Below are 25584 nucleotides of genomic sequence, written 5' to 3'. Positions count from 1 at the left end.
TTATTCTAAGGAGGAATGAAGTATCCACACAATGGTCATCCTTCTTGGTTTTCTTCTGTTTTGCATAATGTATCTTGGGTATTCTAAGTTTCTGGGCTAGTATTCGCTTATCAGTGAGTGCATATCTAGTGACTTCTTTTGTGATTGGGTTATTTTTGCATGATATTNATGAGCAAGAATGANCTGAAGTTTGCTTTTTTGGCTGGGTCCTTGTATGGTTTAGGTATCAGAATAATTGTGGCTTCATAGAATGAGTTAGGTAATGTTCCTTCTGTTTCTATTTTATGGAATAATTTGAGGAAAATTGGTATCAGGTCTTCTTTGTAGATCTGGTAAAATTCTGAACTAAATCCATCTGGCCCTGGGCTTTTTTTCATTGGGAGGTTTTTAATGACTTCTATTTCCTTGTGTGATATGGACCTGTTTAGATAGTTTACCTGCTCTTGCTTTAACTTTGGTATGTGGTAACTGCCTTTATACAAATGATAAACAGGCTGAGAAAGAAATTAGTGAAACAACTTCCTTCACAATAGCCATAAATAATATAATATCTTAGGATAACTCTAACCAAACAAGTGAAAGACCTGTATGACAATAACTTCAAGTCTTTCAAGAAAGAAACTGAAAACCTCAGAAATGGAGAGATTTCCCATGCTCATGGATTGGCAGGATTAACATAGTAAAAATGGCCACTCTACCAAAGGCAATCTATAGATTCAATGCAATCCCTATCAAAAATCACAACACAATTCTTCAGAGACATGGAAAGAGAAACTCTCAAATTCATTTAGAAAGACAAAAAAAAAAAAAAAAATCAAGAATAGCGAAAACAATTCTTAACCATAAAAGAACAGCTGGGGGAGTCACCATCCCTGACCGCAAACTTTAGTACAGAGTAATAGTGATAATAACTGCATGGTACTGGTACAGAGACAGACACGTTGATCAATGGAATAGAATTGAAGACCCAGAAATAAAATCAAACACTTATGGACACTTGATCTTTGATAAAGAAGCCAAAAATACACAAAGAAGATTTAGACAAAGGTCCTTATATTTCAGTTCAATAAGGTGAGATTCAGAGAAATGGATTAAGTAGTCACTGGGTTTTTGCTATATGGTAGCAAATGTGCTAACTATATATACTTTAAGGTCATACTACAAACTCACCCAATTTGCATTTCACTGAAGAACATATACATCCAAGCACCCATACCTTACATATAGGAACACTTTAAAAAATACTGTAAGACATCCTTAAAACTACTGCTAGTCTTATACAATGTATATCTCCAAAGTTTAGTCTGTTAGTTTTTTTTTTTTTTTTTTGGTTTTTCAAGACAGGGTTTCTCTGTATAGCCCTGGCTGTCCTGGAGCTCACTCTATAGACCAGGCTGACCTTGAACTCAGAAATCCTCCTGCCTCTGCCTCCCAAGTACTGGGATTAAAGGTGTGAGTTACCACACCTGGCACTTAAGTCTTTTAGATTTTAACTAGGGTTTTATTAGTGAAATTGTAACATACTTCTATTTAAAAAGCAACTTAATTCCTTTTAAATGTATTTTGAACTTATTCCTTCAAAGTAAGTTACTGATAGAATTTTATTGTTTAAAAAACACGACACATTTAGGGAAGAAAGTTGATTTGGATTCCATTCCATGCAAGAGCTTCTAAACTTTATAGGACACAGGTAAAAATATATGAACAAACTGAGTTATTACATAAATACAATGTTGCATTTGTTATGCATCATCTCCCAAGACTTCCTTACTCAAATACAATCACACTCTAAAAGGTGGCAGGAACAGGTATGAGGAAGACAGGAAAGCCCAAAAGGCCAAGAGAATGAATGGAAATATGCAGCTGCCCATGTTGGTAGTGGAGGGAACCTCCAGAAAGTCCCAGAGACCTGGGCATGTGAGAGGCTTCCAGGACTCAATGGTGATGACCTTAGCCAAAATGCCTAACTGTGGGGATGGAATCTGAAGGCACCACTTCCAGTAGAAAGACAGGGCTCACAGTATAGAAATGGGGCTACCCACCCATCTTCAAAATTTCTGACCCTGAATTTTTTCCTGTCTAAAGGAAATGCAGGGACAAAAATGAAACGGAGATTAAAGGAAAGGCCAGCAAGTGTCCAGCCCATCAAGGCACCAAACCCTGACACTATTATTGATGCCATGATTAACTTGCAAACAGGAGTTAGAACGGCTGTCTTCTGGGCGGCTCTACTAGCAGCTGACTGAGACAGATGTAGATACTTACAGACAACCATTGGACTGAGGACAGGGACCCCTATGGAAGAATTAGGGGAAGGATTGAAGGAACTGAAGGGGATTGCAAACCTGTAGGAATTGTAACAGCATCAACAAACCAGGACCCCTGTGAGCTCCCAGAGATTGAGTCACCAAAGAGCATACATGGGCTAGTTGGGCCATGGCCCCTGGCACATATGTAGCAGAGCACTGCCTTGTCTGGCTTCAGTGGGAAAAGATACACCTAATCCTGACGTCCCAGGAAAGGGAGATGCTAGGGGTGGTGGTGGTGGTGGTGAAGAACTCTGGGAGGGTGGAAACATTTGGAATATAAATAAATAAATTATTTTAAAAAATTTTAAAAAGATTCAATTTTGAAAAAATTAAATATTAAGCATAATTTGTGTCTCAATTCAGCAATCAGAATTTCTTGAATATTATATAACACATGGACTTTGGAAACACCTTGTGTAGCATAGTTATTGTGCTAATATGGAAAGATGGTTAAACTTGAGAAATTCTTATTGTAGGAATTAAACTGTTCCATTAAAGAAAATCATGTTATATTTACACAGAAGATGTTACATTTATCAATGGAAACATAACAAAATAAAAACAGACTTGTTAAAATACTATACCTTCTTCTCCTTGAACAGGTTCTTCTAACAGTAACTCTGTCATACATTCCCAGTCTTTCAACAGTTCTTGAGAACTCTCCCACAAGCTGTCCACCAAGTAGGCTGCATGTTCATGTAACTAAAATTAACAAATTGAATGTGACCAAAGAACATTTAATAAAAGTACTAATAATACTGTGAATTAAATAATTTTCTTTACAATTAAAATGGATTGGTCTCAACAGTTCTATTTATGTATGTATGTATGTATGTATGTATGTATGTATGCATGTATGTATGTATGCGTGTATGTTTTTCGAGACATGGTTTCTCTGTATAGCCCTGGCTGTCCTGGAACTCACTTTGTAGACCAGGCTGGCCTTGAACTCAGAAATCCACCTGCCTCTGCCTGCCTCCAGAGTGCTGGGATTAAAGGCGTGCGTCACCACACCCGGCTGTCTTAACAGTTCTAAAAACCATTCAAAACAAGAATGTATGCATGTATGTATGTATGAATACACACATACACACACACACACACACACACACACACACACACACACACACACACACACGTGCTATGATAGGGACATAGTACACAGAATTAGCTGACTTTTTGAACTGTATCAGTAGTAAGATTACAGATCTCCTATATTCCAATGACTCGTGCTAGTGAAGAAACAGAATAGAAATCTAACTAGAATTCTTGAAATAAGCTGAATCTAGGTTAGTTTCATTACGTTTGACAGTTTATTCTTAGATCTACTTCTATGTATGTCTGAGGTACATGTGCCAGGGCATACCTATGGAGGTCATAGGCTTGGGGTGTAAGACCTCACCGGATAGATTCACCTTACTAAGACTCACTTCTTCACTACTGTACAGGCCAGGCTACCTACTGAATACATAAGTATTCTCTTGTTCTCACAATTAAATGGAAAGTACTTTACTATCGCCCCTGCTCTGTTTTTCCTTTTTAAAAAGGATATTAATAATATTTCTCCCAGATATCCATTTAAGATACTGGCATATCTTGTCATCTTAGTTCCTCTCATTTTCCTCTTTCCTATTCTCACTGTTTACTCTCAATCTTATTTTTTATTTGTCACGACTTTAAAGATTTTTTTTTTCCTACAGGAAGAAAACACAATTGAACTCCATATATATACTTCAAATCAAGCTCTCTTCCACATCTAGTTATTAAACCTTTTAAATAATATTTTACGGTTTCTAAAAAGCTTCAGGTAAAGATGCTGGCACTGTCCCAGCTGCTGTTGATATCCCTACTACTAATGATGATGATACTTTCCCATCCTTGTGTGAAAAAGCTTCAACTTTTGAGGTTAGTGATATGCAGCTAGCCAACATTCATAATTACATTTTATGATATAGATCATAACTCCTTTTGAGTTCCTAAACTAATTTATTTTACTGTGAGAAAAGCTTCAAAAAAGGAATCTAACACATACAAATGGTAAATATTATTTTAATGCTGGGGACTGAGCCCAGAGTAGTGTGCATATAAGGCAAAATTTCTAGTAAGCTACATTTCCAACTCTCAACTATTGTTAAATATGCTTAAACTGTATCTGCATCAGTAAAACTATGAAACACCTTTCCAGATTTACTGGTTATCTACTGCTATCTAGGCACTGCTGTCTAACACTTGAACTATTTTTTTCTCACTCATTCATCTGATTGGAAGATCTGGAGATGATTCTGTATTCCTTTATCTTAATTTTCTACTTTATTTTTTTTACTACCTTTAGTATCTCACACTGGTTCCAGAAATACTTTAGAAAAACCACAAACATGTACGCACGTGAGGGTAAGTGGACATTTCCACCCCAACATATCCCAATGAATTGTGTCAAAGGCAGAGGAAGTAATACTAACTAGCAAAACCTTTTCTGGGGGTGAGGAAGCAGAGAAAGGTTTGTACTGTGACATCTCTAGACTTTATAGTCACCCATCTTGACAGTTTTTCTTTCTTTAATATTTGTCGCCTTTTTCTGCATTTGAAATGAGATTTCAATTATAAAATATTCAACTATATTCAAAGAAGGGTGTGGAAAATGCTAGCTAACTCTTGGCATAGTATAAAGAAGGCCGTATGTCCCTAGATCATCACTAGTATCATTCCTAAAGTGACTAGAACAAGTGGCATTGCAAGTTGGTGTCAAAGATTAAAAATAGAATCAGGACATCGAAAGCACTCAAACTACTGCCATCAAACCTATGCTAAAAAAGTCTATTGAGTGGGTAAATTTTAGTTAGAGAATATTTTAAAACCATTTTGGATGTTTTAAAACTGTTGGCACTGACAACAGCATAACAATGTGATATGTATGTAATGATACTGAACTATGCACTTCAACATGTATAGTGCACAGTACCACTATAAAAACCCAAGATTATTAAATATGGTTTTATGATTAAATATATTCTTATGCTTGACTACACATATTTGGCTGTAGAGAGGGGCTTTATTCAACGGATTATAATTTTTAAAAATAGAAGCTATGTCTTTTTGACTCCTTTAACACTGTTGGTCTTTAATTCTGATTTATCATTTATGATTGTAACTTTCTTGCTTTTAAGAAGCGCTTGTTATCTAGCCCATTATTTGTATACTTTCTGTGCTATTTTGATTAAAATATGCTTAAGTAGCAATAAGCTGTTTTTAATTTTCTTTATTGCAATTCAAAGGAGAATGTGTTTTCTCTTAACACATCATGTTTCATTTTTATCTTCTGGGATAATTAATGGCAGAAATATTGCTGGTATTTATTTTTCCTACTCTACTTATAGTACTTTATTGAGTGTTTTATCTACTCCCCCCAAGTCCCAGTTTTTCTTGCTTTAATATCTGTTGCCTTTTTCTGAATTTGAAATGAGATTTCAATTATAAAATATTCGACTATATTCAAAGGAGGATGTGGAAAATGCTAGTTCGCTCTTGGCATAGTATAAAGAAGACCGTATGTGAAGACAGAGGCTCATAGTGACAAAACAATGGTTACAAATGTTCATAGGAAGCTAACCTATGGTGGGGCAAACAGTAATGTTAGTAACAGGGTGAAGACTGGTCAGTTCCTGTATGCTGGTTGCAGTATTTGGGTTCAGGTTCTACACAGCAATATAATTTTCTAGTTAAGAACTAGATTTACACTGATTACAAGGTGGCTGGACCAATTTATTGTCTTTCAAAATGCTGTAATAGAGCTTGATAGATGAACTGAGAGACTATAGCAGGTCCATACTTCAGCAATGGTGTATAACTGAGACTGAATTATATAGGTCAGCTAAATCCAAGTGCCCTTTCGTATTCTTCTTACCAGTAGTGTAAACACAGTTTTTACAACTTGCTAAAAACAATATAGACATTTAAGTAAAATTCCATGACTTAAACTGGAGTTCATTTTCACTGGGAATACCCTTCCATGGTGTAAAGAAGGACTGATGTTCCATTTTGCCCCCTTCTGTATTAAGAATCAATAAAAAGCACATTGAGGGGCATGAGGCAGTTGAGATAGAAGACATCAATAGTGCCTTCAACAAGCATCTGCAAGTTATTCACAGGTTCTATCTTCATGACAGGGCCCAAAGTACTGAGAGATGGAGAGACATAAATGTTCTGATTTGCTAACAGTGGAGTAATGGCCAAAGAAGTGCTTAGGGAGATATCAAAGCTGTTCTTGTTAATCTGTACTGTCGCACGATGCAGAACTTTGTTAGGGAAGCTCATTTCCATAGTGAGTGGCGTGTTAATGTTCCCCACATCTCTAAGTTTAGTCTTTAACAAAGATAACCAGACTGCCTTAGGAGCCACATATCCACTATGTATTCTTTCTATCCCTGTGACAAGTTCAAACCTTCCATTTAAACCATGGTGGATCACAGCAGTAGGAAAAGGAGCAAAGTTTGCAGGCACTAGTGACAGGATGAAGGATTATCCTATTAGCCTATCCAGTCCTTTTCCCCAAAAGATCCAGAGCTCCTGTTTACATACAGGAAACCTGTGAGACTGTTACTGGGGTACCCAGGTTAAGATTTAAAAGACCTCACAGATCATCATCTTGAGAAGGGATGAGCTAAGGCTGTTCCAGCTGGTTACAGTGGCAATGCCACCAGGGCTGCCACCTGCATCAGTGCGATCATGAGTGAGCATATTTGCAATGGATGTAATGACTCCATTCTGCAAAAGCATTTACAGGTTTATGGATCACAGAAGCCAAGGAAACTACGTGGCCGATTAGGTCAACCAGTAGGATTGGCCTAAAGAAGTCTGTTCCCTCTGAGATCAATGGTTTTCTGGAGAAGACTACTTCTTGTTGCTGTCAACAAGATAGGTTGAAAAAAAAGTGACAATAAATAAAACCCTGATTTTCAAGATCAGGATTATCAGAATACTTTGGGGCCAAGCTCAAGACCTACTGGACAATTCCTGCATACTCATGTTTCTTTGTAAACAGATTCACTCAAGTGATAAGCAGAATCAGCTGTACCTTGGTATTTTCAAGAAAACCCTCCAGGAAGCACACTAGTAACTCAACTGCATTAGAGATTCTTTCAGCATAATCTCCTACAGTTCATAGCTGTTTATTTTGGGCTCATCCAGGGTTTCAACTTACAGAGAATGGCAACGAAATGCTTACATTTGGAGTACATGCAGAATATGTTCCTGATGACAGTAACTGCCTCTTGAACAACTTAACTTACTTTGGTCTTGATTAGATTAAGCAAAGTGCTTACACAGATACTCTGCTAATTGTTTCAGTTTAATGTCATATTATACAATGGCCTGAACAGCTTTGAGAACAGAATCAACATCCATCTCAGTGGTACATATTTCTTTAGTTCTTCTAGAACCTGAACAATGTTCACTTGAGATGGAAGAAGAATCACGATGTTCAACTTCTCTATTTTAACAGAATCCTTGTACTTCACACACACACACAAAAAACAACCCCAAAAAACCCCCCAAAACCTCTTTTTGCTTCAAAATTTTAGGCCATTTCTGGAAAATTGAGTTATTCCTCAGGGCAATATTCTGGTTCTCCAGACAGTACAGTAACAAGCAAAAGGGATAACTTCTTCAATAGCATATTATGGTAGTTAGAGTCTTTGGGTGACATTCTAGAAATTTCTTTAGGACTTTTAATGCTGAGTTGGCATAGTTATCAAGAAGCTACTACCTGACAGATGCTGAGTTTCTAGGTCATCTTTAGGTGTATAATTTTATAGACTATCAAGGATGAAAAACAAATAAACAAACAAACAAAAAACCTCGCTCCATTCAGTGCACTCATTCAGGGATGTGAGAAGCATGTAGATTTTCTGTTATTTCAGAGTGAAGAAGTTGCTGTTTGGTAAGACACACTGATCTCAAACAATGATGCTACATTATTATTAGTCATCATCATTGTATGTGAATCTGCTATGAGATCCCAAAGAGAATACAGAAATCCCTAATCTCCCATCTGCAGATCGAGATCACAGAATTTTGCCACACAGATTGTTGCCATTTTGTGAACATAGGGATCTTTGGCCTTCAAGCACTGTCCACTTGGATGCCAAGACTCAAATCACAGGATGTGGATCTTCACAAATATGTGGACAGCCATGATGTTCGACCTTGGGTGATTCTTGGCATAGCTCAGTAAATAAAGGCATCCGTTCTAGGGTGTCAGTCTGCATACACCATATCTGGAAAGAGAAAGCTAACATCTTCTTGATAGTCAGTGGCAATCACCATCTTCTTATCTTCCTTCTTTTTTTGAGTTTGGCTTTTTTTTGGNGGGGGGGGGGGGACAGTGGTGGTTTGAGTCAGGGTCTCTATACATCTCTGGCTGTCTTAGAACTCACTATGTAGATCAGACTGCCCTTAATTCCAGATATTTGCCTGCCTTTGCATCCTCAGTGCTGAGATTAAAAGCGTGTGCCACTATACCTGAGTGAGCTTGGCTTTTGATTTAAAAATGTATCCCTTTCTAACTGGCTGTGAAGTACTAGAAATCCGTCATGACTTGGGAGAGAACATGCACCAGAGGCAAGGGCAGGGAGGCAATGATAAGCAGAGGGCCTAGACAGCGTGATAGGTTCCTTCCCTTTACAATTCTTTCTTTAGGTTTAAATGTTGTACTTTCATTCAATTTTATTTTATTTTTTGATATATTTTTCTATTATCAGGCTTGCTGTACATTTTCCTTCTTTAACTAGAACATTATGCTTCTACAGTTTTAAGTATGTAAAAATTGATTAAATATCAGTTATATGTAGCACCAAAACTTAATCTTAGTTACCAGTTTCCTACATTTGTTTCTTTTACTGTATTCGGCTTCTACTTCATTAGAAAACATCCTCATTGATCTGTAATATACAATACATAGTTCATAGAAAACTTATCCTTCAAGACCCCCACTGTTCCACGCTCTCTATAGAGTTCTTGTTATATAATACAATAAAACTATTAGTTTGCACTTCTTTCTTCTTCTGTCATATTTGAATCATTGCTTCTTAAATGATTTTAGTTTAAGTTTTTTTTTTCATAAAAGTTTCCTCTTATAACTTCCTAAAGTTTTGTCATTAATATATTATCTTTGTTTCTTTTTCAATTTCTATATACTCTTGTTAATTTGTATCAGCAAATTTATTTCCAGACTCTGGCTGGCTTCCTTGGCTGACAAGGAAAATGGAAAGAGGGGAAGTTGTAATCAAACAGGATTTCTGTCAGTATTACACACTAGACAGTATATAATTCTCTGTCCTTCTGGTTGCCATAAATTGCCTGAGCATTCATTTTACTTCAAAGACACACTATATAAATCCTAAATCCCCTGTACAAGCAGTTCTAAAATCAACAGGCTCAGGTCAGTGGCAGCCATTTAATTACTACTCATGTAGTCACTAGTATCTGTTGTTCTGATTACTGAATGCCTCAAAATTCTTTGAGAAAAGTCAGTTAATAAAAGGAATGTTTTACTTTTGATCATGAGAATATACGTTATTTGTTATATTTTATTGCTTTTACAGTCTTCATCCTTTTGGAAACTGGTAATGTCTCTTTCATCTTGACTAATTTGGCCTGAGGTTTTTGATGGAGGATCTAATGACATATTTCAATTCTTTTAACTAGTATAATTCTATTAGTATCTGTTTTCTTTGAAAAAAAAACATTTATTTTTAAAAACACTCTTTAGTGTTTTCCCTACTTGTATTTATAAATACCACATGTGTACCTGGTGCCCTGAGAGGCCAAAAGAAGGTTTTTGATACTCTGAACCTGGAATTTACAGATAGTTAGCTGTAAGTTACCATATGGATGCTGGAAATTGAACCTGGCTATTCCAGAAGAGCAGCACATGATTTTGCTGAGCCATCTCTCCAGCAGCAGAATCAGTATACTTTCAGATAACTTTTCTTTTCTGTGCTTTGAAAATTTAGCTCTAGTATACTGTTACCATTCTTACCACAGATTTTGTTTATAGTAATCAATATTCTTATTGTAGATGCTAATTTGATCATTTCCTTATCTTTTGGAGTGTAAGGAGATGATGGCACAATACAGTGTGGTGGTAGTATTTATTAATGATTTGAATGGATTTGTATACCTTAGGAAACATCTATCTGGGAGTTCTTTTTCAGAATACTTCTGGAGAGGCCTAACTATAGAAAAGACCCATTCTGATATGGGAAGCACTGTGTCACTTATAGTTATAAGTTGAGCAATAACATTAATCTCTCTTTGCTCCCTAATTGCAAATGAAGTACAACCAGCTATTTCATGCTTCTGCTGACATGATTTCCCACCTAGGATGAACTGTATTTTCACAAACTGTGAACCAAACCAAGCCTTTCCTTCCTTAAGCTGCTTTGTCAGGTATGTTGTTATATCAACAAGAAAAATAACAATACAAAATTTATATTGAGGTGTAGGGCTGCTGCTATAATAAACCTGAATATAGTTCATAGGCCTTTGGAAGTGGTCTCTGGGATAAATGTTGTAGAGTTTGGAACTAGACTAGAAAAGACTCAGTGTGCACTAAGCAGAGTTTCATGAGCCATTTTGGCCAAAGTGTGGAATACCAGGCACTGACAGAAAAGTCAATAGGAGACTAAAGGTTAAAGGCTTATTATGCTAAAGGCTTCAGGGGCAGTAAAACTCTAGTAGGAACTGGAATAAAAATCATTCACAGTATAATGTCCAATAAATATGGGTGTGTTTTCTGCCCATGTCCCAAGACCTTAAAAGTGTGACTGAATTCAATGACAACAGCTGATTTGTTGAGCACTAAAAACTTCAAGACAGCATCGTATTAGGCTATTGTATAGTACTGCTCAATACTTATTGCCAGATCTAAGGAGAAGGAAGACAGAAAAAGTACAGTGGGGAGGAATGGCAGATTACCAAGCTTAAAGCTGAAGACAAGGCTGTTGTGGAGAAAATCACTTGAACAAATTCACATATTGTGAGATAACAGGAAAGGTATTCTGAATGCAGTATCTAACCCATTAAAAGGCTAGCTTGTGAAAGCGCAAATTTATTTGAAGGAGAATACATGTGAAAGAGTTCCATGCCTGAAAACAACTGCCTAGTGAAGTGTTTACATATGTTTAGCTGCTATGGCATACTATAGCAATGGTAGATGGAGCAGATGACATCTCGAGTTGTCAGAACTTGGGAACATCATCCCCATGGTGCTGGTATAGCAAATATTAAAAAGTAAGAATCCAAAAGTCAAGAAGGTTTATACTAAAGATTCAGAAAGACTCTGAGGCTACAAAATGTGTGGAAGGGCAAGATTCTCTCTAATGAAGCATCTTGTGACGCTGTGGTGAAGTTGGTAACAGGTGGTAAAACATTGGAGATGCTAAGATCATGCAAACTGAATTAAGAAGAGCTGTAGGCAAAAGTAGTTCTAGCCGAAGAGAGGTCATATGTGTTACAGGAAGCAAAAATAGACGGATGGCCTACTCAAGGCTACGGAAGCCTAGGTGATGCCATGTAGTTGCAAAACACTGAGTACAGGGTTTAGTTATTGCCCAGTTGGGTTTTAGTGTGATCTTTTCTTGCTATAGCCCTAGTATTACATTTAAGAACAGAAATGCTTATTCTTTGCCTGTGTATTAGACATGTGTAATTTGCTTTATTTTATACAGACTTGTAGTTAATTCTGTTGAGTCCCAGAAGAGACCCTGGATTTCTCAACAGGACTGAGATTATTGAAGATTATGGAGACTTTCCAAGTTGGACTGAATGCATTTTGTATTATGAGATGGATATGACTCTTTCAGGGCCCAAAGTGGAATGTTATAAAGGCTTGAAAGTGACATATTTGGGTTTCAAGATAAGGGGTTGGTCCATGTAGATAATCTTCATGGTCAACCTGACTGAACTGGTAATCACCTGGGAGACAAAAAAGATGTGTCACTGAGGATATTTAAACAGAGAGGTTTAATTATGAAAGAACAAACCATGCTATAGACTGAGGATCAGATTGAATAAAAAGGTAAAAATGAGCTGGGCGTGGTGGCACACGCCTTTTATCCCAGCACTTGGGAGGCAGAGGCAGGTGGATTTCTGAGTTCGAGGCCAGCGTGGTCTACCAAGTGAGTTCTAGGACAGTCAGCGCTATACAGAAAAACTCTGTCTCGAACCCCCCCCCCCCAAAAAAAAAGTAAAAATGAGAAAGCAACCTGAATACCATCATTATCCCTTTCTGCTTCTTGACTCCAGAGTCAATGTTAAAAGCAGCCCTATTCTCCTGCTCTCTTTGCCACAATGGACTCAAATCATGAACCAAAATAACAGTTCTTCCTTCTATTAGCTATTTCTGTCAGACATTTAATAAAATATTTGACAACAAGAAAAGTAACTCACGAGTGCATTCTGTTAAAAAAAAAATCAGCTGTTGCAATAAAAGAATGAGCTGTTACAAATTTAATTATCACATTAGAGGAGGAAGATTATGAATTGGCTCAATTTTGAATTAAGTTTCAAATTTATCAGTATCATTAAGCTATACAATATTGTCAGTTATGGATGGGCTTGATATAATGTTTAGCAAATTTGTATTCAGACTTATATGGCAACCACAGAGTTTGAAGATCTCAAATTAATTTGGACTACCATAAAACAATTTTGAAAAAAAAGTTGTAGCAACAGTAAGAATAACAAGGAATTTCCATTGTGAGTCAAAGATGAAGCTGTGAGGACTTAAAAACATTTTCAACAACTGTTATATAACAGCAGCAGCAATTAAGTCCTTGGGATTAAAAAAATTGGTAACTTTAAAATTATAAAAAAAAATAATATTCTAAAAGATGGTTACTGGTGTTATCCTTTTATAAAATCAGGTACTGGAAAACTATTTTTATACTCTTCAAGAATTAGAAAAACAAAAAGACAACTTTAATAAACAGACACTACACAGGAAGATGGATATTTAAAAATTTATGTTTAAGTTAAAATTATACTTTAATTTTATTCATAATACTGGTATACTTTATTTTGTAAGATAAAATTAGAATTCATTTTATAGGCTTCCTTTGAAACTTATACATTTGACTAAACTACTCCAATTTCCTGGAGATTTTAATTATAATACTCTGGGCATATTATGATTCATCTTCAGGTAGCTTCAAATTTGCTTCCAATGTTTTATATCAAGAATTCTCTTCATTTTAACCTCCGGTAGATAGTTAAATATATTATAGGAGTTTGGACTATAATGGAAATTCTAAGAATTTAGATTATGACAAATCATTTTCAGTTAAATCATCAGCCCAAGTTATTAAGCCTAAAATTTCTAAGTATTCCAATATTGGGTCTCTGATTTTGCTAAAAGATTTAATCAATTAGCTAATTTTATGAAACTTGAACATGAACTGAAAGGTAGTTTAACAGATAAAATGCTTGTCCTACAAGTTTGGAGACCTGTATTACAATTCCCAGAAACCACATAAAAGCTCTGTGTTAGTGCACAGGCATGTGACCCCAGAACTCATTATAAAATGAAAGAGGGAGAGAACTCTGTAAACTCATAGGCCATAGGCTAGTGGACATAGCAGTGACCAATGAAGAGACCTAGTTCAAACAAGGTGGAAGGTAAGGACTAAAACCAAAGGTTGTCCTCTGATGTTTACACACACAGAATTACAAAAAAAGAGACAATTGGTGTTATTTTGGGGGTTGATGGAGTGAAGAGAAGAAGAGGGAGAAACCAATCATTCAAAGAACATTATTCTAGTCCAAAAACTGTCTAACACCCTGGACAAACCTCTTGGTTTTAACAATAATTTGGGTACCAGTTACTGTGATCATTGCATAACACTACAGAGAGAACCAAATTTGCATAAATATACTTGAAAATAATTATTCATTAAAAAATAAATCTTAGCTTGTATAATAAACTAGATGGTTACAACATGTATAGGAAAATCTGGAACTATTATACTCAAGTAGCATTTAGCTACAAACTGGCCAAGTATGTAAAATACAGGATACTTTGCAATATAAAATTAATTATCGCCAAAAGGTTGATAAAGTTTATAAATGTCACATTTTGATTCCAACAGAAAACAAACAATTAGTTTAGGTTGACCCTTTATCACTGAAATTGTACCCATACTATAAATCTTTGAAGATTTTAGAATTATATTTTTAACATTATTTTACATTTCAAAAGAACAAAGGATTATAATCAGTTCTGTTAATCATACTTCAGTGATTTACAACTCCTCTGATTTCTAAAAGTCTTAATCATAAGGCTTTATCTAAAACTTTATAAATTGACATGTTTAACAGAAAATAAATCTGAAAAACAAATAGGGAAGTGCCTTTAACATGAGTTTACACTTCTGAAACAGGTAAGATTTTTTTCAAAAAGTAACAGATGTTTCTTGTGAAACACGACACCAGAAAGGTCAAACCCTTAAATATGGTATGTGCTTAGCTTTGGCAGTTGTACAGAATGCCATGTGTGAAAACTGGGATATATATTTTCACTAGGTTGTACCCATAGCAAGCATAGACACTTAGTAATATATGAAATCAGTAGTAATAACCATCATAACTATTTTAAATGAAAGATAAAAATGCCTCAAATTAAACACGTTTATGACTCTTAACTCAAAATTTGAGAGGTTTTAGAACAATACTTAACACTAAAACTCAGCTAAGACCATTAGATTACTTAAATGTTCAACACTTTCATATTTGTATGGCTCATCTCTACTAATATCAGAAACCACTTATTATATAGGTTGTGATTACTGAAAACACTTTGTATTCAAAGCCTCTAAAGCAAATAGTCCTCAACATACCTAATGCTGAGACCCTTTAATACACTTCATCATGTTGTGGTGACCCCCCCACCATAAAATTATTTCGTTGCTACTCCATAACTATAATTTTGCTACTGTTAATCATAATATAAATATCTGATATGCATCCCCCAAAGGGGTTGTGATCCCCAAGTTGAGAACCACTGCTCTATAGACTATGCTACAGTGAAAAGGGCTATCACAGGTGATATTTACTGGCATATATTATTTTATTTTATAACTAAAACTTCATAATTTATTCTGTAATATATCTAAACTTGCCCATTAAGAAAACGTTTTAAATTCTTACCATGAAAAATGTGGACTAGAAGCATATGCATTAGTTTTGAACTTGTCCAAAGGCATAATGTAAGGTCCCATTTTAGAGGTTTAATACTGCCATTTCATTAGTAATTTAGTAATTTCTAGATCTATTTAAAACACCGTTTTTAACGCATTTGAATGCAACTCTCCTGCTAATTTTGTTTCCATATTATTCTTTATTTTGTCTTAATTGAAGAAATAGTGACAACTTCTAACTGTGTCCATTGGCCCCCATTCCATTATTTGCTTTGAACTTTTCTTGCTTTAGTTTTTACATAGGTTGTCTTACTCCACTTCTATAGACATTCATAAAATCTTTTAGGTTTCTTTCTCTGACATTTTATTTTTTCCAAATAAAGTTGAGTCTTAATTTTTAAAAATTCTTTCTTTTCTTCGTAATATTGAACTAGAGCCTGATCTAGGCAAGGATATTATCACTGAACTAAATGTATCCCCAGCTCTCTTTTGTATTTCAAAATTCTGAAACTTAGGGTCTAAGTTGAATAGCTGGCTTTGATATCACACAGGGAGCCTAGTCAGGCACTGAACTTGTGATATGCCTGACACATCCACTCATCTACTGTGGATTAGAAGTTTGTGCTGCCAGTTCTGCTTGGACTTCTAATTTTCTTTATTTCTTTCGCAATTCTATTTTCACTCATTTCTGAACTAAGTAGTTTATACATTCAGGGTCTTTTAACCAACATTATTGTTTAACCTACACTTTGTCTGTAGTAGAAAATATGGATTAAAGTATTAAGCAACATTTCAGTGAGCAAATAAAACTTTTCTCTCCAATAACAGTTCTGCTGTGAGTGCTAATTATAAAATTCAAAAAATAACTGACTATTGTAAACAAAAAATAAATATTATATTCAAATAGCTAAAACTAAGAGTTTTAATAGTCTGACAACATTCACAACTTTTGTTGTTGTTCTCCCTCCCACCCCAAGACTGGGTTTCTCTGTGTAGCCTTCGTTGTCCTGGAACTTGTTCTGTAAACCAGAGTGGACTCCAACCTATAGAGATCGACCTGCCTCTGCCTTCCCAGTGCTGGAATTACAGCTATGTGCTACCATTAGTTGGCAATGCAGAGACTTTAACCAAGGGCCTTCTGTGTGCCAGGCAAAACTCCACCACAATCCAAACCCTTCAAGCTCTTAAGACTCTTTAATAAAGTAATTTAAGAGCTATAGGGAGAAATTTAACATTAAAAAAAAAAACCATGTAAAACTGGCATTCTATAAACAATGTAAAACTTTAAACTTACTAGTCTGTATTCAGTATTGATACATTCCTATAAGTATATTGATACAATCCTATTCAGAATTTCTCACAAAAAGCTGAGTATGGAGTAATTCAAAAAGGTAACTTTATAAGGAAAAGGCTTGTTTTCCTATGACTGAAATGAACCCCAACTGCTTTCAATAAATCAAAAACATATAAGTAAAGAAGAGTAAACTAAATCCCTTCTTACCTCACTTTCAAGAAAGAAAAGAACAAGCATCCTAATGAGGTTCCCATTTGGACTGTTCCTTCCTCTCCTCTTCGCTAATGCTTCCTCTGCTTGTGGGTCATGTCTGCTGAACAGCCTGGGGCAGGGGACAATACAAATTCAAATGAATACAAATTTCAATATTTTTTCAAAACATAAATTAGAAAGTTCATTGTAATTCATTCTAATTCAATAAAACCCAGGTCGTTTTTGAGACAGGGTGTAGCCCAGCTTGCCCTTGAATTCTTGATGTCCCAGCTTCAATTTTTCTAGTGTTGAGCTTTCAGTCACATGCTATCATGAGAACATTAGTCATCAAAAGATGTCAGATATAAAATATCTTACACAGTTCAACATGACAACAGTCAATCTGAAATATTTATAAAAATATATGTACTTCTATTATCTTATGATTGATATTAGAGTATATAATTTTAAATTGAGATCTAGTTTCTTATGTATTTACTTCCATCATAAATACATTGAAAAAAATGTTAAACAATAAACAAAAAGCTACACTTTAATCTTTATGCCTTTAGTATTCTCTTATGGTTATTGCTTATCATTTAGAGATAGTATTCTATCCTATCATTTACAATTTTTTTCAATAACAAAACTTTTAAATATGGCTAAGAAAGTTTTAAATTTGCTATATACATTTATTCTATTAACAGAGCTCCTGCCTGCCAGTAGTGGAGTACACATTTAATCCTAGTACTCAGGAGGCAGAGGAAAGAAAGGCACATACATGAGGGTGAGCCGAAGCTACAGAGTGAGTTCCAGGACAGCCAGGGCTACACAAAGAAAACTCGCCTCGAAAAAAATGAAAAGCCAAACTAAATAAACAAAACCAAACCCAAAAAACAATAACAGCACCCTAAAAAAAAACCAATGCTGCCTTATTTTTCAAAAGGGATGGCTCCAAGCCTAAAGGATGGAGCAGGGAACATAAAACTGTTTCTTAAGAAGGAACTATGTCTTCCTAAGGACTCTAGTGCAGTGGGTTTCAACATCTGGTTGTCAGCACCTGTGTGGGTTGAATAACTTTTTCACAGAAGTTGCATAATGGATATCCTATGTATCAGATATTCACATCATGATCTTAATACTGAAATTATAGAACAATGAAAATAATTTCATGATGGGGGTCACCACAAAATGAGAAACCACATTAAAGGGTTGGAGTATTAGAAAGGTTGAGAGTCACTGCTCTAGTAGATGGAAATAGACTAGATATATCATCTCATGTATTTGATAGAAAAATAAGAAAATAGGGACCAGCAAATAACTTATGCTAGTTTAAAAGCTTTTCAAATGAAGGGCTATATAATTGAAAAGTGTTCTATTAGAGGTGGCTTTCAAACTGGTGACAAATTAAATACTCCTTGGTAACTAAAATTTATTGCACTGAATAATTGCATTTACTTTACATAAGGTTCTGAGGAAAAAAAGCTGAAATTTATATGGTTATAATGTTGACTTTTGAGAGCTTTCACAAGGCTAGTCTCCATGACTTCCCCCAATCCATGCTTTCTCACCAATTACTCAGGTCTAGCCCAGGTACCATATCCAGTTCTCCAGTCTAGTTTCACCTTTTTTGCCTGCACTATAAATCATCTCTAGGCTTCTGCCAGGACCCTCCCCTACCTGTTGGCCACAAGCCCCTGCCAACATTTCTACATAGCCATATCTAATCCCCTTACTCTAAAACTTAAGACTAGGAAGCACACCCTAAAACACCAGCCAAATCCTCTCTATCCACCTGGCTTCATTCCACCTAAGCCATTTCTAACCTCTAGGCCCAACCTGCCCTCACATTCTCTCTTCTGTCCCATCTAAGAACTAAGAACTAGAAAGTTTGTTCTCCTTATCCTCAAAATACGAACAATATAAAAGACCAAGCCAGTATCTTTTCCCCAAACTTACTATCCCCATAAAAATACTTGCCAATGAGAATTTCTGAGATGATTTGCAGGATACACTATACAAGAAGAATCATAAACTTCATCAAAAAACAACGATGTTAAAAAGGAGTTAAAAATAAAAGATAAAAGGAAATGCTGAACAGAATTTAGAAGAAAGAACTTAAGGAGCCAAACACCTGAATGGTGATCAAGAAAACATAAAACAGAAGGCTGTTGGAAATAATTAAAAAAACCTTCCAAAACTTGAGAAAGGCAATCAACAAAGAGGTAAACACATTGAAGAGGACTCAAACTGAAATGAAGATGTAATAAAAGAATACTAGCAACTCAATTATAAGACTCAAAGAAAAGCCTTATAAGTAAAATGAATCAAGCAGAAGATAAGAGTATGAGGATTTGAAGTTAAAAGTAGGAAGAGATCAAATAAGAAACATGCACAGGAAAGTAACATACATGAAATACATGAGATATCATGAAAAAAACCCTTCAATTTTAAGATTACAGACAATCATTTGACTAAGCTCAGGGATCCCAATGGAAGAGCTAGGGGAAGAACTGAAGAAGCTGAAGGGGATTGCAACCATGTAAGAAGAACAATATCAACTAACTGAACCATCCTGGGCTTCTAGCGAATTAAACCACCAACCAGAGTGCACATGGAGGAATTTATGGCTCCAAATACATATGTAGCAGAAGATGGCCTTATCTGAAATCAATGGGAGGGAGGCCCTTGGTGCTGTGGAGGCTTGTTGCCCCAGCATCAAGAGCTATAAGGCAGGAGTGAATGAGAGGGTGAGAAGCACCCTCACAGAGGCGAAGGGGAAGAGGGGGATTGGAGGGGAAGTTGGGAAAGGGGACATCATTTGAAATGTAAATGAAATGATTAATAATAATAATAAAAAAGATGAGATGAGGAAGAAGCATCTGAACATGATTGTAGAAGAAAACAGCTCTAAACTGAAAGACATAGCCATAGAATACAAGAGGCAGAGAACATAACATAGGTAATTCCAAAAGAAACCCCTATGGTTTATAACAGTAAAACACTAAGGAGACATAATAAAGAAAGTGTACTGAAAGCTGTAAGTGAGTAAACATCCCCTCCCCAAAGTCACATAAGGAAAAACACTATCAGAATAACAGCTTATTTCTCATGGGAAACTTTGAAAGCCACAAGAGGCTGCATCTAGGCAGTCTAAGAACTAAAAATATATGAACACAAGTGTAAACAAATATATGTTGCAAAACCATCTGCCATAATTGAAGAAGAAAAGTCTTTCAAAGATATAAACAGCCTAAATCATATTATATCTGACAAAACAAACCTAAAGAAAATACAAAAAGCAATACTTCTGAACAGAGGAATGAGTATAGGAGAGAAACTGTGGGAAAAAAAATACAAACCCATAATTACTTACACACAAAGCACTACAAAGAAAACAAACACCTCTACCAAACAAACAAACAAAAAAACAATATGATGACAATTTCCACACATTTCAGTACCTTTACATATATTAATGACCTAAACTCTCCAAACAAAAAGCAATGGCTGACTAAAGGATCAAGAAAGAAATCCTCTGATCTACAAGAAACACGTGTTGGATATTCTAAGTTTCTGGGCTAATATCTGCTTATCAGTGAATGCATATCGTGTGTTCTTTTGTGACTGGGTTACCTCACTCAGGATGATATCCTCCAGACGCATCCATTTGCCTAAGAATTTCATGAATTCATTGTTTTTAAATGCTGAGTAGTACTCCATTGTGTAAATGTACCACATTTCTGTATCCATTTCTCTATTGAGGGACATCTGGGTTCTTTCCAGCTTCTGGCTATTATAAATAAGGCTGCTGTGAACATAGTGGAGCATGTGTCCTTATTACAAGTTGGAACATCTGGGTATATGCCCAGGAGAGGAATTACTGGATCTTCCGGTAGTACTATGTCTAATTTTCTGAGGAACCGCCAGACTGATTTCCAGAATGGTTATACCAGTTTGCAATCCCACCAACAATGGAGGAATGTCCCTCTTTCTCCACATCCTCACCAGCATCTGGTGTCACAGGAATTTTTGATCTTAGCCATTCTGACTAGGGCCCCTAATGAAGGAGCTAGAGAAAGTACCCAAGGAGCTAAAGGGGTCTGCAACCCTACAGGAGGAACAACAATATGAACTACCCAGTACCCCAGAGCTGTGTCTCTAGTTGCATATGTAGCAGAGGATGGCCTAGTCAGCCATCAATGGGAGGAGAAGCCCATGGTCTTGCGAAGATCATATGCTCCAGTCCAGGGGAATGCCAAGGCCAGGAAGCAGGAGTGGGTGGGTTGGGGAGCAGGGCAGGGGGAGGGAATAGAGGGTTAGGGTTAGGGTTAGGGTTAGGAGAAATGTATATGAAGTAAATATCTATCTAAAAAACGCCTTTAAAAAAAAAGAAACACATCTTAGCTTAAAAGTTAGGAATCTTTTTAGTGTGAAAGGATGGACAAATGCATTTCAATCAAATGGAACCAATAAGCAAACAGGTGTCAGGTTCTTAATATCTAACAAAATAAGACTTCAAATTACATCAAATCAGAAGAGAACATTTCATTCATTCTAATTAAGGAAACAGTGAACAAACACATTACTATCCTAAACATATATGAACTAAACTCCAGGGCACCCAATTTCATAAAACAAGTACTACTGGATTTATAGGCAGAGATTAAAATGAATTGGTAAATATTACATGACTTCAACACTCCACTTTTCTCAATAGACAGGTAGATCATCTGGACAAAAACTAAACAGAGAAACATCTGAACACACAAAATGAAACTAACAGATATATACAGAATATTCCACCTAACACCAAAGAATTCTATTCAGCAGCATACCTTAGCTGCTATAATAGACCATACCATAGGGCACAAATGATTACAAAATCAGAAAGACAGAAATATCCTATCTGCAGTAACATTTATAATTGACAGAACGCCAGTAAATACATAAACTCATGAACATGAAAAAGCTCATTATTAAATGATGAATGAGTCAAAAAAAAATCAATAAGGAATAAAAAATTTTCTGGAATTAAATGAAATCAACTCAACAAACCTCACTGGGACACACTGAAAACAGCCCTACAGGATAATTTATAGCTTTAACTTGCTACAGTAGGAAAAAAAAAAAATCAGAAAGTGCACAAATAAATGATTTATGATTAAGAAAAAAAAATTTTAGAAATAGAACAAACCATATCCAAATCCAGTCACCAAGACGAAATAAAATGATGATGGTTAAATAGAGCAGAAACAATGAAAAAGAAACAAATTTTAAAAATCACATCACTGAATATACCAGCTGGATGATTACAAAGATAAGTAGGATTGATAAGTCCTTGGCCCAATTAAACAAAGACAGGATACAAATGAAAAGAATCAGAAATGGACAGAAAAAGATTACAACAGACATTTTAAAAAGTCAGAATATTATTTGGGACTATATTAAAAACTTAAGAGTCTATTAAGTTTGAAAACTTAAAGAAAAAAAAAAAGATTCAGCCAAGTCTCCAAAATTAAACCAAGAAGTCAACAACCTAAAAAGACCAATAATAATCAATGAGATTGAAGTACTAATAAAAAGTCACCAATTAACAAAAGTACAAGTTCAGATGGACAGATTCATAGCAGAATTCTACCAGACTTTCAAAGACTTATAGTCGACCCTTTTTTACCTAAAGAGAAAGAAAGAAAGAAAGAAAGAAAGAAAGAAAGAAAGAAAGAAAGAAAGAAAGAAAGAAAGGATTCTAAATTTCTTTTATGAAGTTAGTATCACTCTAGTATCAAAATCAGGTAAAGACACAACAACAACAACAACAACAAAAACAACAACAACAAAGAAAAACACAGGCCAATATCCCTGTTGAATATAGATACAAAAATGCTCAATAAAATACTTCCGACAAAATTCAGACATACATAAAAAGATTATATATGGTTTTATCCATATACAAATCAATAAATGAAATAAACTATAAAAATGGACTTACAGACAAAAAAAATCACATCAGTTCAATATATGCATAAAAGTCTTTGATAAGATCAAACACACCTTTGAGGTAAAGTCCTAGAAAATTAGTGCTAGAGGGACCATCCTTCAAAAAAATAAAAGCTGTACATACATAACCAACATAATAGAGAAAAGGTTGAAGCTATACCAATGAAGGAACTACACAGGGAAACTCACTATCTTCACTCCCTTTTAATTCTGTGCTCAAAGTAATACTTAAAGCAATAAGGCAAGAGAAAGGAAAAAGGTTAAACTATTCCTATTTGCAGATGATATAATACTACACATTAGAGACCACAAAAATTCTACCAAAAAGCATATAGAAACAATTATGTTCAGCAATGTCACAGAATACAAGGCAAGCTTGCACCCATCAAGAGTTGTTTACAGAACAATGAAAAGCAGATCATAGATACACTCCCATTCAGAATAGCCCCCAAAACTAAGATATCAAGAATAAACCTAACCAAGGAAGCAAAGGATCTCTACACTGAAAACTTTAAGGCACTTAAGACATTTAAAAAAAAAGTTCATCATCTTCAGCAATCAGGGAAATGCAAATCAAAATAATTTTGAAACTTCATCTTACCCCAGTCAGAATGGCAAAGACCAAAAGAACATATAAATGATGGCAGGGATGTGGAGAAATAAATGTAAATCTTCATTCACTATTGGAGGGATTGCCAACTATGGAGATTAAATTAGAGAATCCGCAAAAAACTAAGTATAGATCTACCATATGACAAAGCTATACTACTTCTTGGCATATGTCCAAAGAACTCTACAACATAATCCAGATAGTTGATTAGCCATGTTCATTGCTATTCTACTCACATAAAACAAAACAGCCTAAATGTCTTCCAACTGATGAATGGATAATGAAAATGTGGTACATATATACTATGTAATACTACTCAAATTTAAAGAAAAAATAACTTTGAAGGTAAATGTATGATAAACTAGAAAAGATCATGTTGAGTGACATAACCCAGACTTAAAGACAAACGTCTCATGTTTGCTCTCATTGGAGGCTCTGAGCTACACATTTTCAAATGTGATAATATATCTACAGAAACAAAGAAAGTAAAAAGGAACCAGTGCTAGGGTAGTGGATGGGGAAGTAAGGGAAAACTAAAAGTGGGGTACAAGTAATCTGTACGGAAAAATAGGAAAAGAAAAGGGAGGCCTAATATGCCAGAGGGAAAGGAGATAATTACAGAACAAAGAGGGAGAAGATTAAAGTAACAGTAAGGATGTCTGAAAAGGGTCAAAAGGAATCACACTATTAACTCTAAAACAATGACAAAAACCATGGAATATACTTAAGTTTGTGCATAAATATATATAAAATAATTTTATTTATTTATTTTTGGTTTTTAGAGACAGGGTTTCTCTGTATAGCCCTGGCTGTCCTGGAACTCACTTTGTAGACCAGGCTGGCCTCGAACTCAGAAATCCNCCTGCCTCTGCCTCCCGAGTGCTGGGATTAAAGGNGTGTGCCACCACTGCCCGGCTCTAAATAAAATTTTTTACAACACTGCCTCCAAAATCCAAAGGCTACCTAAAATAATCCTAACACTAGGCATGAAACACCCCTAACCCTCTACAACTTTCTTGGTTATAATTAATCTCAAAAATAAGAAAACTGGGTAATATTAAATTCTCACTTTAGAACTTACTATTGTGATGCCTCTTGACAACTATGTAGAACATATATACTACATGACTGTGTTTTTGTCTTATGTACTTTGGTTTTGTTTTTAAATGGCTTCTTGCCATGTTTCCTAGGAGAGCCTCCATGCATTCAAGCAATCCTCTCCTTTCTCACCCTCCTGAGGAGTTGGGACTACAGGAGCAAACCATAATTTATTCATGAAAATTCCATGGATAGCCCAGCTTACATATTATAATTTTAAGAACTACTATATTAAATGGTAGAAGAATTCTAAAAGAAGTCACTAAAGATGAAGTTACTGAAATGTGAATTTTTCTGAGAGGAATTTAAAAGCATTAATTAAAAAAAGCTTTTATAATTTACAGAAATTGGCTGATTTTTATAAAAAAATAAGTCGTACTGGAAGCTACCTATTCTGGATTTTTATGTAAAATATTCTCATTAAAATTTCTAGCAAATATTTAAAATTCAGTCATACTATATAGATAAGAAATAAATGTTCCATCTTTAACTCAAGTTCTGCAGCTTATGGTCACACACACACACACACACACACACACACACACACACACGTATATATAACTTTCAGAATCACAACATCAAACTGATCATAATAATGATTCCATGAAAATGTGGGAGTCAGCTGCAAGGAGATACCATTTCATGTGTAGGTATCACATGTAGCAAAGCTGTGAGCTGAGTTTTTGGAAAAAAAAATACAAAAGACTTTTATAAGCTTTAAAAGTCTATTCTTTTTTTTTTTTTTTTTTTTGATACAGGGTTTCTCGGTGTAGCCCTGGCTGTCCTGGAACTCACTTTGTAGACCAGGCTAGCCTTGAACTCAGAAATCTTCTTGTTTCTGCCTGCCAAGTGCTGGGGTGAAAGGCATGCACAACCACTGCCCAGCACATA

General features: G+C 35.4%; 1 protein-coding gene and 1 pseudogene across 9 annotated transcripts in view; both read right to left on the bottom strand.

The window, feature by feature from the left end:
* Positions 1 to 25584, bottom strand: part of Stag1 (stromal antigen 1) — a 305967-nt gene that overhangs the window by 67999 nt on the left and 212384 nt on the right. For all 9 annotated transcript variants that reach the window (XM_021207927.1, XM_029543705.1, XM_029543700.1 and 6 more), the window contains 2 exons: positions 17001 to 17115; positions 2894 to 3011 (listed from right to left, as the gene is read on the bottom strand). In XM_021207927.1, the coding sequence (XP_021063586.1) occupies positions 2894 to 3011; positions 17001 to 17115 (233 nt within the window). The remainder of the gene's footprint in view (positions 1 to 2893; positions 3012 to 17000; positions 17116 to 25584) is intronic.
* Positions 5662 to 8630, bottom strand: LOC110327549 (annotated as a pseudogene).

The sequence above is a fragment of the Mus pahari genome, chromosome 10 (assembly GCF_900095145.1).
Source record: "Mus pahari chromosome 10, PAHARI_EIJ_v1.1, whole genome shotgun sequence".
NCBI lineage: Eukaryota > Metazoa > Chordata > Mammalia > Rodentia > Muridae > Mus > Mus pahari.
This window is presented reverse-complemented; position numbering and strand designations above follow the sequence as displayed.